The sequence below is a fragment of the Pteronotus mesoamericanus genome, unplaced genomic scaffold (assembly GCF_021234165.1).
Source record: "Pteronotus mesoamericanus isolate MK-2021 breed Mesoamerican mustached bat unplaced genomic scaffold, CSHL_Meso_final contig_25, whole genome shotgun sequence".
Taxonomy (NCBI): domain Eukaryota; kingdom Metazoa; phylum Chordata; class Mammalia; order Chiroptera; family Mormoopidae; genus Pteronotus; species Pteronotus mesoamericanus.
The window spans coordinates 5,804,491-5,820,434 of record NW_026555105.1 but is presented as its reverse complement, the minus strand read 5'-3'; the positions used below and the strand labels follow the sequence as shown (position 1 = coordinate 5,820,434).

Genomic DNA, 15,944 nt, shown 5'->3' with positions numbered 1-15,944 from the left:
CCAAGTGCTCATGTCAATTGTCAGCCGAGACTAATCATTACCATCATAGAGAAAAACACCTGGGCCTTGAGAACACACCTAAAATATATCATTTTTTTTTATTAAAAATGGTAATAGTCAAATTGGCTAATCCAGGAACAACACCTTCTCATCCCTGCCAGCTGCCAGTGAGCGGGTGGGCCCCTGGCCCGTGGGCTTGCAAAAGCGGGTGGGCAGATGGGAGCGGGGGGATGGGGGACGCAGCGGGCCTGCTGGTACGGAGCCCCGCCCTTCCCGCCCGGCCACGCCCTCTTCTCTGAGCGTAACCAGGCTGAGGGCGCCTTCTTGTCAACACCCCACCTTAAAGGTGCTGATGGAGATCCTGCAGCTTTGTAGAAACTATCCTACCAACCCAAGCTTGGCTAACTAACTGCATGTAAAAGACGCTTTCTGAAGATGTGCAGAATGGCGCGGAGGTTGTTGCCCCGACTTAAGAGTTTCACAGCGCCTCCCCAGTCCTCACGAGTAACTACAGCGCTGCGCTCGTGCCGTGATGAATACGTGATGCTTGACGGATGGAATGGCCACGCACGAAAGCCACGTGGAGAGGTTCGCTGCCTGTCACACTGAGAATGCTGAACAATACTGGAACCGTAATAGCTTAACATTCTGATCATTAGAATAAATTCAGGTGACATGTCACTGTGAGGTGGACTAGATGTGATGGTGACCCCCAGTGCAGTAAGGCAATCATTGGCCATGGCCAAGGAGTATCAGAAATAACTGATCTTCCGAAGGCTGAGGCGAAAAGGTCAGCTATGGGCAGTTAGTGACACCCAAGCCAAATTTCACTGTGTCCCTACATTGCACACGTCCATGCCACTGAGCTACGGGCATCTCACACTTTGTTTAAAACAGTGTAAAAAGCCAATTTCTTCTCCATGGAGAAAGCTTGGGAGACATAAAAATAATGCATTAAAGAAAATTGAAATCATTAGGAAAAAAAAAATCACATTTTTCTTTTTCCATGCATCAGTCTTTCTCCTTTAAAAAAAAATATTTATTAAATTCCCCTTCAAAATTGCAAAAATAACACACTCACTATATACAATGATATGATGTAAAGATGCATAAACGTTACTATTCTTCCCCCCTTTAATCCTCTTTACCAATCACCTCACACACACACACACCCCACACATAGGATCATCTCCTCAAAATGAGAAAAATAGGTGCATTTAAATTTCCTAAATTCTGGCAGATTAGTTTTCAAAATGGCTGTAGCTGTTCACATTTCCCCTAGTTAAGTTTGCTCACATCTGTTTCAGCCCTGGACTTCATTGCTTTCAACATTTTCTGCCAAAGTATGCATAGAAACAGCATCTTATTTTTATTTAATTGGTATTTGCTTTCCAGTGAGATTCCACGTCCCATCACGTGCCTGACTCGTCGGGACCCCGAGCCCCGAGCGCAGAGCACGCATTCAGGGCGTACGTGTGTGCTGAAGAAATGTTTCTTACCTGTGTGAATTTTTAAATGACGCTCCATGTCCTTCATGCCATAAGCAGTCTTGAATTGGCAACCTTAAAAAAGGCAAGGGGAGGTTAATGACAAAGGAGAACATAGCGGCTGAAGTCTAGTCACGAGGAGACATCAGACAAACCACAACTGAGGAACATTTTACACACTAACCAGACGGTACTTTGTAAAAAATGTCAAGGTCGTGAAAGGAGAGTTTAGGATGAAAGGAAATGACACATGAAAACTAAATGCAACGTGTGATTGTGAACTGGATCCTGGGCCAGGGGAAAAATGTTTTTCTTTTGATAGAGAGACAATTGGTAAAACCTTAATAAGGTCAGTAATTTGACAATAGTGTGTATGAATGTGAATTTCCTGATTTTGACGATTGTACTGTGGTTATGAAAAACAATGTCCATGTCTCTAGGAAGTACACATTGAGGCGCTGAGGGGTACAGGGACAGCATGTCTGCAGCTTACTCTACAACGGTTTGAGGGAAAAAATTATGTATATATGGAAAGAATGACAAAGCACATGTAGTATGTTAACATTTGGGAAATCCAGATGTAGGGAATATAGAAATTTTTTGAACAATTTTTATAACTTCTGTGGAATTATTTCCAAATAAAAAAGTGTTCTTCCCCTCCACCCCCCAAAAAAGTAAGAAGAAAAACATCTCTCTGGATGTCTTCCTAAGCAACAGCACAACATAAAAAGTTCACAGTAACCTTCAATTGTCACCAGTCCCGTTTCAAAGTCCCATGGCTATAAGAGCCGTAAGAGTCTATGCACACGGTGACTAGGGACAGCGAGAGGAGGCCGTATGTGACGACGCAAATGCTGTGGGCTCGATTTTTCAGCCCGGCAGCTTGGAGCACGTCTGTGTCGGGTGGTCAAGCGTTCACGAGTCGGGACCCTGGAACCTGTTTGATGTCCCCATGTAGGACACAGTGGTGCCTTTACCTGGATAGCAGCAGTTAAGCCTTTTCTGAGCTGGCGGGGCTGTGGGCTTTTTGGCACGTGACTTGGCAGGCAGAGAGATGACAGTGCCTGTCTGGTTTTCGTTGCTTTCCGTGGGCAGGTAGGTTTGATAGCCATGCTCGAAAACAAACTCTGGAGCTGAAACTAAAAGGCACGGTGCTTATTAATTTTCATAATATGAATACCCAACAGCTATTCCTTTTGCCTACCTTCAAGAGAACGAACAGATTGAATTGCTTTCCCAGCCTCCCCAGCTGTTTAGGAATGTTCACGTGACCCCGTTCTAGCCAGTGAGACACTTAAGAACACCTGCTGGGGGGGCTTCTGTAAAAGATTTTTTCACTGATTAAAAAACAACCAACCAACCAAAAAACCAAAGAACAAGTGAGGGGACAGAAAGAGAGACAGTTGAAGAAAGCTCATCCTTGCTGCCCTGGTTGCACCACTTCTGTCTTTGGACGCACTAGAGTGAAGGTGTGATGCCCGGATCTATGGCGGCCATTCTGTAAACATAAGGAAACATCTAAGGAACATTGAGAAAAATCAGATGTTGAGCCAGGGCTCTGAAACCACCCAAATCTAGACTTATTAAATAAACAAGAAATGTCCCTACCATTTACACCAGGTAGGTTTTCTGTTCATTTAGCCAAAGGCATTAGGTACTTCCACAAGATTTACCACAAAACCCTAACAAACGAAAGGAAATGGTCGGAGAAATTCTGGGCAAAACTACACATTCACTCAAAAACACTCTTTAACACAATATTCCTAAAAAATAAATAAATAAAATCTTTGTACTCTCCCTGAAGTTTTGAGGAAAAAATAAAAAAAAGAGACCAAACATCTTTATTGTTGTAGGAGATAAAACAGGTAGTCTCAAATTCCTTTTTTTCTTTGCTATAAAAAATTTTGTGACAACTTTGTTAACTAAGTTTACGGTTTGGGGTTTGGAAATGTTTTCCTCTTTCCTTTATTGTATGTAATTTGTCCCATGGAGATTTGGCTTCAAATAAGGAGTAAATATGACGAATGGGGCTCGTTCATTGGGTGAACTTGTCACCTAGAAGTCTTAACATGATTATAAAAGCCACTGTCCTGTTTCCCAGAGTTCAGTCAGGAACTCTGGAGTGGACCCCGCGCTCCGCTCCAGCGACCTGCCCAGGTGATTCTACGTTTGAGATGGGCGGACGCCGAGGACCCTTCCCCATGGACTTCGGCAGGCCCGTACCCTCCCGGGGCCCTGGCTGCGCTGTGACTCCCGGCTGCCCGCCTGCCCCTGTACCAGGGGCCTCGGTACCCGCTTCGCGGCAGGCCATGGGGCCATGCTGGTATTACCCGCTCCCCGGAGTGGTTCGCAAATACTGTCCCTTCGCAGGCCGTCTTCATGTCTGTTGTTTCCATTGATGCCCAGGAGTTTGATGCAGTCCCATCGGTCCATTCTCGCCTTTGTTGTCTTGCAGGGGAGAGGGAGGGGGCGGGGGGCAGCGCAGGAAGCAAAGGGCCAGGCACCTGACTGCACGGATCATTTTGGAGGTAAGGTCAATCACACATGACACTGAGTCCCCGCAAAATAGATGGCTCCTAGACTGGAAAAGCTTTGCTCGAGAGCTTGGGCTCTTAAGTCTTATCTCCCTTGGGCCTCAGTTCCCTCACCTGAAAAACAGGGGCAATTCCCATTCCTGTCTCCTTGGGCTGTCGTGAGGATTAGAGATCAGGCATGTAAAACTGTCAATGCTACCGACTGTCAAATGCTATTGTCATGACTCATTGATTTATTCGGCAATCACTTATTAAGCACCTACTGTGTGCCAGTAACTCTTTTAGGCACTAGAAACACACTAGTGAGCCAAAGAGGCAACGATCCCTGACTGCACAGAGCTGGCCCTCCATTTGGGAGTGTGCATGCAACAAATACTTTCAATAAATGCTATGGAGAAAAATAAAGCAGGGAAATGGTACAGGAGGTGCCAAGGGCATGTGATTCTAAGTAAGGTAATCCTGGAAGGCCCAGTGAGAAGGCGACGTTTCAATATGGAACATGGAAGCACATAATTATGAATAGTATTCTGCTGCAGGTGCCTGGAATTCATGAGCCAACAAAGAGGCACCGGGGCAGCTAGCGACCCAGTCTTCTTGGAGCCTTCTGGCAGTTGTGTGGCTCTGCAGAGGGGGTCCTTGGGATTGGCTTCCACTGCTAAGCTGTCCTCCCTCTCCCTTGATGGCCCAGCTACCTCTGTGACAATAGAACTGGGCATGTGTCCCATGTTAGCCAATGGGATCTGGAGTTTCTGGGAAGCACCTCCTTTCTGATAAGAGAGAAGCTATCTCTTTCCCAATCTGTAGACAGGGCTGAGTGAAGACTTGATGCATAAAGCAGTGGCAGCCTTCTTACCACCATGAGGTACACAAAGAGTGAGGCCAAAGGACAAAGCCCAAACCAGGACACCAAGAAGATGCAAAGCCCATCTTTAAACGATAGAACCGACCCTGGGTATGCCCTGCTCGTTCTTCTCTGAAGAGATAGCCAGTGTCTTATTGTCTGGCCCATTTGAAGTTGGGTGTTAACAACGGAAAGCAGTGGCTGGTACAGATTCCCAGGGCGCTGCTCAGATCCATCACGATGTTATCCCCAGGGGAGGGGTCTGGGTGACTGCATTTTTCACTGGAGCTCCAGGCATTCTTTTGAGAAACACTGCAATGAGTCTACTAAGGGGCAGTGTGGAGCACTTGAGCACCCCGCTTCTGCAGCCAGAGCCTGGAGCGGAGACCCAGTTCTGCCGCCCCATCATCTCAGACCAATTGCTTAGCCTCTTTGTTTCTTAGTTCATTATGGGTCAAATGGGGATGGTATTTCTCAGTATTTAATTTATGGTTGTGGAAAGGACTTCCTACAGAGGACTTGGAAAAGTGATTGGCACCTAGTAAGCACTACCTAAGATTTGGCGAGTGTTATTGTCACACCCTATGGCAAATCACTACATAGTTTGACTTCCATATCATTCGTGTGCTCAATAACCTTCAGTGGCTTCCGAGCTCCTTCCAAATAAATGTCAGAGGTGAGGCGTGGCTCCTCTCACACACTTGCTGTGTTATCTCCGTGCACTGTTATCAGCTCTTGCTGTGAGCGGCCCCACCCCCAGGCCACCGTACAGAAAGGTGCCCTTCCCACCATCTTTCTCCCACACGCAGGTGAGTCTTTTAGGACCTATTATGCCTTTGCTCTCACAATTGTGGCCTTCCTCCTGGGACCAGTCTACTCCATTAACTCTTGGACAAGGCTGTGCTCCTCACAGATGGCTGGGCTAGTGTGTCTCACAACCAAATCATCCTCCCTGCTCTTGGGCTTGGTGTTCTCCAAGGGCAAGCGTCCCGTGATCCTGGCTCCCGGACCGGGTGCACACCAGCCCCGAAGCTGCTCTCACCGGGCTCACACCACGGGGCAGGCGCCGTGCCTCAGGCCTCACGCACATTAACGAATTGGATCCTTACAGCCGCCCTGTCCCGTGCTCCTCCGGGGGCTGTTTCACTGAGCACCTGTGTGGTGCGGGCCTGTCTGCTGGGAGACTGACTGTCTGGCGGACCAGAAACTGCATCTCTGGTTTATGGCTCAGATGCCAAACTCAGCCTTCAGGTTCTTTTTGAAGGTTTTCAAAATCAGTTAGGTGAGTTGAGTCTCCCGTATGTCCACATCCTCTGGCCACAGACCACCACGGCCACACCAGGTTTCTGACTCGTTGCGTTGACGGCACCCACAGACCATGGAACTGTGGTGTCTCAGTAACAGGGTGTTAGGAAGGACTCTGGTTTGGGGCTCATGCTAGATGACTTTGGGGCAGGGTTCAACGGAGCCCGCATCACGAGCTGTCAGGAAGTAGGGGGAAGGCTATGATTTGACATCTTAACAAATATTACCAAGGAGCAGAGGAAGCTCACGCTGTAACAGGTAGAGAAGCAGGTGTCTCTCTCAGAATAGTGGGGGAAGGGGTGTTTGGTGTTTTGTGGCTCAAACATGATGATGGAGGCCTTTTGTCCTGTTCCCCCACAGTCACAGAGGGGCCCTGCATCACGGTGACGTTCTGTGAAACTGCCCAGCTCAACAGGAGAGCAGCGGGGCCTGTGAGAGCTGCCCAGCTCCGTGCGACACCGGGGCCTTGCGGACGAGAGCTGCCGGCTGTCTGGGCTGCCATCCTCCTCAGCTGGTCGCCACGGGCCTTCCCGCTGCATCCACTACGTTGTCGGACCCAAGCAGCATCTGAATTCACTTCTCTGGCTACGTAAAGATTGCTGGTCACCAAATAACCGATTAATCAACACTGTGGTAAGTGTGAGGTGGGGAGGCAGTGAGGAACCTAACCTCAGGGGTAGGAGGAGAAGGGGAAATCATGGCAAGCTTCTAGGTGGAGGTGACTTTTAAGCTGGCACCTGAAGGGTAAAAATTAACCAAAAGAGGTGAAAAGATTATGCGAGGTCAATCCAACTAATAGTGGTGGGGAGCAGACCCTGTGCCGACATTTTCTGTGTGCTGTTCCATTTACTTTTTACAGCCCGAGTCAGCAAACAAGAGCTAACATGCAGGGTCCACTAATGCCTGGTTACAACCCTCCAAAGTGACTGCAACTATCATTACTTCCATCTTATAGTTGGGGAAATGGAGACACTGAGACGCTCAGTGATCTGCCCAAAGTCACCCAGTTAGCAAGCAGTGACTGCAGGAGTTCAACCCAGTCTGGCTCAGGGCCCCAAACTTTCTCTCTAGTCCTATCCCCACTTTAAAAACGAGACGCCAAGAGTCCTTGTAATGTGCCAGGATCACACGGCTGGCTCCTCAGGCCCTCGATGGCCAAGACTCAAACCCAGGGTCCTGATGCCAGAGCCCCATGGTTTGAACCCATGAACTTAGAAAACGCATATGGGATGCTTTTTTTTTTTCCCTTCTCACCGGCATCAACATCTGATTTTACTGCTCCCACAGGGAAGTTCTTAAATGAAATGTGAAACGGCAGGAGGCTTTTGAAGCTAGCCAGCAGAGAAAACATTTTCCTTTATATCCAACTATTACGGGGCAGAGAGGAGACCTATGAGCTGCGTGGGGAAGGGTTCCACTTAATCAAGGTCCAAAGAGGGACAATTAAGTCTGGACAATGTCCGGGGGAGGGTATCTGGAGAGCTCTGCCAGTGTCCGGGTCCGGGCGGCGGCCTGCGGCAGTGAGTGACTGTCCAACCTGGCGGAGACCTGGAATGGCCCCGGGGAGCTTGTTAAAAAAACCAGACGCCCGAGCCTCGCCCCTGAGGTCCAGAGTCAGGAGGTGCAGCCCAGGAACCAATATCCTTAACAAGCTCCCTGGGGACTCTGGTCCACAGGCAGGTCTGGGAGCTGTCACTCATGGAACCTTGAAGCCCAGGCTCGGGCGGAGGTGGGCCCAGGAAACCAAACCAAGTAGTATAGAAGAGGGGGAACAAAAAAGCAAGATTCTGCTTGTTTTGTGGCCCCAAAGCAGGAACCGTCAGAAAAAGCAGCTGAGTCAGGCAGAAAAGCAGCGATCTCACCAACTGTTCCTCGCCTGTTCATCCATCTCCACATTCACAGAAGTGGTCGTTTACTGAGTTCAATCACTCTGCCCCTGGCCCTTTATGTGGATTCTTGCAGAGTCCTTGCAATAACCCAGTGATATTAGGTATTAGACACCTAATCCTATTACCTAATAGTGCTAAGTACCATTATAACCCGTTTGTACAGATGAGGAATATTAATCAGAGTGAGTAAGTGACCTTCCCGGTCTAGGGCCGGGGGATGTTAAACGGGGATGCGGAGCCCGCAGTCTGTCTCCGGAGCTGGGGGCTCCCTTCGACACGGTGCAGTGGGTGGCACTGTGAGCTGGGCACAAAGGACTCCGGATCCGCCCTGAGCGTACAGAGCAGCCAGCAAAAATGGGGCCCGGCAAGAGCGAATGGTTATGGGGCAGTGGAAATGCTGAGAGGAAGGTGAACATCTTCAAGCAAAGAACTAGGAGGATAGAAGGAGGAGCAATGGCAGGGTGTCGGGTCAGCCCCCCTGCCGGATGTCTGGGCAGTCAGCTGTTCACTTACTCAGCTGAGAACGAGAGGCCTTGTGCCCAGCTTCCTCCGCTTTTCCGCAGGCTCCGCCATTCCCTAATACCTATGCACAGCTTATATTTCTCTTGCCAGCATTACCTGCCTCATTTCCTGTTCTAGAAGCTTACCGTTAATATAATGCTACATATGTATGCATATGTCTGTTTTTTACACTTACCTGGAGAATTTCCCTCTGTCTGCACACAGATCTAGCTCCCCTTTTCAAGGCTATGTCATATCCCACTATCTGAATTTTTGATAGCGATTTATCTAATTTCTTCTTGACATATACATATAAGAGGTCCACTTTCTTCACAGTATATATCGTCCAGTTTTATAGGATAAATACCTGGAAGTGGACTTACTGGGTAAATGTGTTTTACGTACATTTTGAAATGTGAAAGATTGTAAATATTTAAAATTTAAAAGGTATCACAAAATTGCCCATGTTATATGAATGAACATCTCTAGGGAAAAAAGCAGATCCTCGCCCTAAGCCTCCTGTTGACATGCATTTCTTTAACTACTAAGGCAACAGAGCCCACTTTTATGTTTAGCGCCTCCTGTATACCACCTACGGCCCTTTGTTGACTTTTCCACTTGGTTCTTTTTCTCTGCTTTATCAATTTTAGGAGTTCTTCACATATGAGGGACATCAGGCCATAGTCACAGATGCTGCAATTTTTTTTCTCCAGTTTTATTTAGACTTTTTAATACATTGTTTTTACTTTGGAAAACTTGCAACTTTATTTGCAACCATATATATGATTCTTTTTCTTTTTTTGAGGGAGTGTCTTTTTCGGAAGGTACAGTAGTAACACATATATATGTGTGTATATATCCTCATCTGAGGGCATTTTTTTCCATTGCTTTTTATAGAGAAAGGAAGGGAGAGAGGGAGTGAGAGAGGGAGAAACATCAATTGGTTGCCTTCTCATATGTGCTCTGATCAGGAATTGAACCTACAACCTGGGTATGTGCCTTGATCGGGAATCGAACCTGTGAACTTTCGGGCTATGAGATGATGCTCCAACCAACTGAGCCACACCAGCCAGAGTGTGTGTGTGTGTGTGTGTGTGTATTTTTAATTTAAAATTAGAATTCCTTTAGCTAAGGAATACATTCTTCAGTTCCCCACAGGACCCCGCAATGTCTGTACTGTCTCATAAGTGGGTTACTTCATATTTTTAAAGGTATCTGTCTGATCCCTGAAGACAGATTATACAGGTGTAAGTGTAGGTGAATGCGTGCGTGTTTTTGTGTCGCAGTGTATTTGTACACATGTGTACATGAGTGTGTATATTATTTACTCTAGGACTTTCATGGTTTCATTATACACGTTTACATTTTGGATCCATTTGTAATTTATTTTTGACGGAGTAAGTGGACCCAGAACTGGGATGAGCTTTTCTTTTCCTGGTTGCAGTCCAGGGGAGGGGGTGGGCATCAACACCTGCTTGTAGGTTTAAAAACAAACAAAAACTCTCTATTTTTGGTCCCTTCATACAAATAACGCAAATTCAAGGATCACACACATATTCCCATTACCCAAAATAACACATCTTTTCTTTTTTTTTTTTTAACTGCAATATATTTCCTGCAAGTATTTTTTCTTAGTAGATAGGTTTTTGTTTTTGAAACTTTTTTTTGGTCTGTTTGTTTATATTGTTTTACATGTGACAACATTTAAAACTGCTAACACTTAATGTTTTAACCCAGCAGTTCCCAAACCTGGCTGGGCAGCTGGTTTTCCAGTGGAGCTTGTTAAAAATAATGAACCCGCCACCCTGGGGGGTAGGCCCCGGGAAACGACATTTTTCACAAGCTCCTTGGGGGCGTCTGGTTCATGGCCAGCGTTGCCGACTCCCCGCCCCCCAGTCCTACCTGTGATCGTCTGCGTCTCCGAGGTGATGGTCCTGGCGGTGGTCTGAGTCTGGGTGGCAGGCACCGTCTCCTCCGACACAAACTGGACCGTGCTGGGGGCCGCCCCAGGCGTGCTGGTCAGCTGGCAGCCGCTTTGCTTGTGAGCCACAAAGGTGTCCAGGTTGTTAAACTGCTGCTTGCAAATGCCGCAGATATGGATGTCGGGGGTCAGCTCGACCAGCACCGTCGTGCCACCTGGAACTCCATGGGACAAGGGGAAAGTCACCGATTAATTCCAAACAGCGTGAAATTACAACACAAACCAGGTCTGCGGGAGGAAAAAGCACCTGGTATCAGACAGGGCTGGGCGCCAGCTCAATGTATGTTCTGCGTCCTTCTTTGTTGGACACAGAGTCCTAAGTCTCTCCTAGCAGCAACATACAGGGACCCAAATAATGAACTCGTAACACCTTTTTGTCCATAGGGGCACTAGGGACATTTTACACAAGAAAGTTCTTTGATGGGCACACCTGCCCTGCACGTCGAGGGACCAGCAGCCATCTCCTCCCTCAATGAAACAGCAGTTGCCCTTCCCTGTCATTATGAAAACCAATCCCTCCACATTTCCAACCTCCACGCCCCCCACACTGAAAGAACCACTAGTCTAAATAATCTTGGTCCCTTACATACTTGGGAACCCCTCCAGCACGCTGCTAAATGAGCTTCCGGGGAAAGTTTGGCTTTCATGATAAAAAGGGAACAGGCATTTTGCCTTGAATGCAGATGTGATGAAAGGGGCTTGCGCAGCCATATTGAAACTATGAGGAAATGCTAAGATCTCTACAGATACTGGTCCTTACTTCACTGATCTTCTGAATCAACCAATTCCAGACTCCTCATTAGGCTAACACAGTTCAGTTTTGTTATTTGTAGCCAAAATTAATTCCTGAATGTTAGGGACATTATTTCTTGATAGCAATGATATCAAGAGTTAATACTGTGTTAACATTTGCAAAGTACCCATCGCAGTACCTGGCACTCTATCGGAAAGTGCTATGTAAACGTTTATGGAATAAAGAAACACCACTAATTAGTAAGTCTCTCATATGAGAACCTTAATTTTAATTTTAATTTTCTTTTCCTTATCATCAAGAAACTCATGTTTATAACAGAATATTTGGAAGAGAAGCCTCAGGGGAAAGCACAATCTTTCACACGTACCATGAACATTACAAAATATGTTCTTCTATTCATCTTCAATTAAAAATTGTTTTTCATTGAAATTTGTTTCAGCTCATAATGCATTGTAAAGTCAATCTTTTCTGCACATAATCTCGCATGAGCACTGTGCTACATCTCTAAAATATATTTATAAATATAGCCATGTAATAATATGTTCACATTAGCCCATGTTACCCATGATTCATAATCTTCGGTAACTAACTATAAGGCCTCTATATTATTTCCAATTTTCCCCATGCCTAAATACTAGAAGTACTTTGTGCATATATAGTTGGCATCCATGTATGATAATTTTCTAAAGTTTTGTAAAACCATTACATCGCGTTCACTTTCCCCTGGGACTAACTAAGGCGGGGTCTGTGTGTGGAATCGCAGTTTGGGTGACTTGCTAAGGAGAGATGCTGCCATCTCGCAGAGCGCCCTGTGCACGTAAGTCCTGAGAAGTCACCAGACAGAAGGCACAACGCCTTTTCTTCATCTCTGGAACACACCCTGCCTGTCGCTGCCGAGGTGCTCATTGGACTAACCAGAAAATAAGGAACCAGGAGACAAAGTGACCTGCATCATGGAGGGTTCCTTAATGATTGAATGGGACTGATTCCCAGACTGAAATGGGAAGAATAGTTTAAGGGTTAAATGACATGGTGCTTGTAGCAGGCCAGCAGAGGGGTCCCCATCCCCCAGCACGTCTCTTGGTTGGGGCATTACTGAGGTACCCTATCTCATCTGAATTTGAAGGATCCCCCTCTGAACATCTGGAATGACAAAACATACCTACTTCTCCTGCTTGTTGGGAGAACGGACTGAGACCAAGTGAAAAACACTAAGCACAGTTTGTGCTCACCACCATCAAAAAGGATCTCTCTTTGCAAAGTTCTCCAAACCTGTTCCAGCATCAGAATAACCTGGGGGAGGTGGGCTAGGAGTCCCACAGGGAGCCCCCGAGTCCGACTTCTGAGAGGACTCAGAAGGAGGCGGGGTGAAGGGAGGCTGGGGTTCAGGGAAATCTGCGCTTTTCACAAATTATGCGAGTGTACCCAGCCAAGTTTGGGAGCCAAAGTCTCCCATACTGTGAACAGCAACAGCTAACAGGCTAAGCGCTTCCTCGGTGCTAGCTGCCTGCAAACCCCTGGGCCGGGGGTTCTCAAACTTTCTGTGCACTCGAACCTCCCAGGGAAGGCTGGCGGCTCTCCCTTCCCCTCCATCCTCCCAGCCCGACGCCGACCTGATGGGTGGGGCCCGGAGAGCTTTATTTTATTTTATTTTTTACTAAGCGCTCGCCCTCCAGGAGGCTGGTTTGCTCTCACTCCCTGGACCATACCTCGGGAAACAATGCACAGGCGAAATCAGGGACTGCTTGTCCTCATCGGGAAAATAAAAATGCACCCCAAACTCAAAGAAAAGGACAACGGCTCCATTCCCCATTCAAATCTATACCTTTAATATGGATAAGGCTTCGCAGAAGGCGGCAAGCCCAGCCGTCCAGACCTCGTGAAACCCTCCGATCCCCAGACTTCAGGGGTTTGGGGCCACCGAGGCAGAAGTTTTCCCACCAGTGTTGCAGCGGTTACCCCCAACCGCACGAAACTCCGCCACGGGGCCCGGGAAATGTCCCACGGTGGTAGGAATGTCTGAACGGAATGCCCTCCCCCACATTTCCTTCCCAAAGGGGTCTTGCGAAACTGGTGAGCGTCCCCAGCCTTGCGCCAGGTGGGGTACCCTCACCCCAAACCCACTCCCGCGCCTTCTGCACGGCGCGCCCGCCGCGGTCTCCGAGATGCAGGCACAGGGCCGTCACCCCGATTTCGGGGCCCCGGGCCTGCTCACTGCGTCGCAGACGTGCTTGGGCCCGGGCCCCGGAGCGCGCACTGTGGCCGGAAAAGCACTTACTTTGCACGGAGCCCGGGAAGCTCTCACCCTCGCTGTTCGCGTTCATGGCCAAAGACTGGGGGTCCCCGGCCGGCCGGGATGGCAGGGCGGGGGGCAATGGTCTACATGGTATAAGGGGTTTTCCTTTTATTTTTCCACAACCCCCCAGCCTTCCTTCTCCTAACTCTGCGAGGCGGGAGGACGGATGTAAAGCAAGCTCCACTTCCGCTGCCTAGAGGGCGCTGGCCGGACTCAGCCGCCCCAACCCGGCTTTGCAACAGCGGCTCCCGGGGGAAGCTGCGGGCCAATCCCGATACCCGGGCCGCCCGCCCCAGACTCGCGGAGTCCTTCGGGATCTAGAAGGCGCCCCAGCGCCCTGGAGAGTAGAGCGAGTGCTAGTGGTGAGGGATGCGCCCCACGCCCGCACCCCTGCTGTGATGGCCCTCGCTTTTGGCTTCCCCAGCTCTGGCGACTTTGCACCTGCCACCCTGGACGCCTGGTCCCTGAGGTGGCCAGGCAGCCGCGTGGCCGAGATGGAGCAGTTGGGGTTGCAGAGAGGACCCCGTAAGGCTGCAGTTGGTGGGTGGGTGCTTAGACTGCTCTGTACTTGGGATAAACCCCTGCTGAGCGGCTGAGTCTCAGGGCACAGCGAATCTGAGCGCTGGGCGGGCCTCTGAGCGCTGGGCGGGCCTCCTGCCCAACTAGTGAAATAAAAAATATTATGATTGAGTAGGTAAGGCTAACACCTGGGACCAAACGGTGAAGGCCGCCCTGCTTCAGGGGCGTGCCAACTTTGCTGTGCACAGCCACCTGGAGGGCTTGTTACAGCGCAGACTGCTGGCCTCCCCCCCCCCCCCCCCGCCCCCGCGCCTTTCTGACTCAGTAGGTCTGGGGCGAGGCCCGAGAACGATCATTTCTAAGTTCACAGGCGAAGTCCCAGCTTAGAGAGGCCATCCTTGGCTTGCCCGTTCTCATACCGCTGCTGTCTTTCCCTCCACCCCCCACCCGCCCTCGCGTCCTTCCCTCCCGTCTGCTTTATCTTTCTTCTTAGGACTTATTACATCTAATGTTAGAATATATCCGGAGTCGATTTATCTATCTGATAGATAATAATTTATGTATTACCTGTGTTCCCCTTCTCCCTTACATTCAATAAATCCCCATGGAAATGGGAATTCTCTCTTTTTTAAAAAATCTCTTCGCTTCACCAATATATCCATCACTCCCAGCAACTTGGCCTAGTGCCTGGCACATAGCAGGCTCTCAGTAAGTATGGCTGTATAACTAATGGAATTGTCCCTGTTGCCTCCTTTAAGGGTGTGTTCCTTCCTCTAGCGACTCTCTGTTTATAAGTGTTTGCAATGTGCCGGGCACTGTGTTAGACCGTGGAGGTACAAGGGTGATCCCAAAAGAGAACTGTGCTAGTGGCTGGCTTGGCAGTCAACGCTAAGCAAATCGGCAGTGCAATTTCTTCATGGTGACAAGGTCTCAGGAGACATAAAAGAAGGATGTGCAAAGACCAGCTGCAGGAATGGTCAAGGAAGGCCTCTCTGAGCAGGTACAATCTGAATGGGGATGGAGCGGGGGCAATTCCAGTGGGAGGACCTGGCAGGAGCAAGAACCCTGGGGGCAGGAATGAGCTAGATGTGGATTGACTGCTGGCCCCCAGTCCAACTGCCTCTTCCTCCCTGCTCTCTTGCTTTGCTCAGGCCAAGTGTGCGATCCTCCCTGCCACTGCTCCAACACGACCAGCCCTCCCTGCCCCCGAGACTCTGTATCTGCTTCTCCCTCTGCCAGGGTTGCTTTTCCCTGGTCTTTGCAGGAACGGCTTCTGTCACTCAGGGCCAAATAGAGTATCACCTTTCCTGTCTCTTTTCTAAAGCTCCCCCCTTCCCCCCGATGTACTCTCAACTACATCACCTTCATAATACATATCCCTAGATAACACGATTCACAAAGGCGCTACAGCTTAGGACAATATTTGTCTCTTAGTACATATATGCACAAATGCTTGTGTGGTATGTCCGGAAAACATCTAGCCATTGTTAAATATGAGAACAGTTTGTGTGACATGGAGTAACCTGGCAGCCAAGGTGAGTGGACTGGAATGCGCATGTGTGAACAATGACGACTTCACTGTACTAGTCAGTGGGGGCGGCAGATGCTGTTAAGTGAGCATGTGTACTGTGTGGCCGTCGCATTCAAAATGACAGAGCAAGTACAGCAACAAATCTGCATCAAATATTGCATTATACTTGAACCTCCCTCTGTGCAAACTTCAAATGATTCAGGAGGCCACAGCTATGGGCAGCAGGTAATTGGCAGCTTCATCATGACAACGCCCCTGGTCATACATCATGTCTCCTGCAGAGTTTTTTGGGCAGAACAACAAACC

At 48.7% G+C, this 15,944-nt stretch overlaps 1 protein-coding gene across 3 annotated transcripts in view; it reads right to left on the bottom strand.

Annotated features, from left to right (window-relative positions):
• Window positions 1-13,772, bottom strand: part of ZFP64 (ZFP64 zinc finger protein) — a 61,795-nt gene extending 48,023 nt beyond the window's left edge. For 2 of the 3 annotated variants that reach the window (XM_054573365.1, XM_054573363.1), the window contains exons 1-4: window positions 13,571-13,772; window positions 10,460-10,699; window positions 2,465-2,626; window positions 1,500-1,562 (exon numbers count right to left, since the gene is read on the bottom strand). In XM_054573365.1, the coding sequence (XP_054429340.1) occupies window positions 1,500-1,562; window positions 2,465-2,626; window positions 10,460-10,699; window positions 13,571-13,616 (511 nt within the window). In that variant the 5' untranslated portion in view covers window positions 13,617-13,772. The remainder of the gene's footprint in view (window positions 1-1,499; window positions 1,563-2,464; window positions 2,627-10,459; window positions 10,700-13,570) is intronic. The other variant, XM_054573364.1, reaches the window with a different exon arrangement.
• Window positions 13,773-15,944: the final 2,172 nt, after the last annotated feature.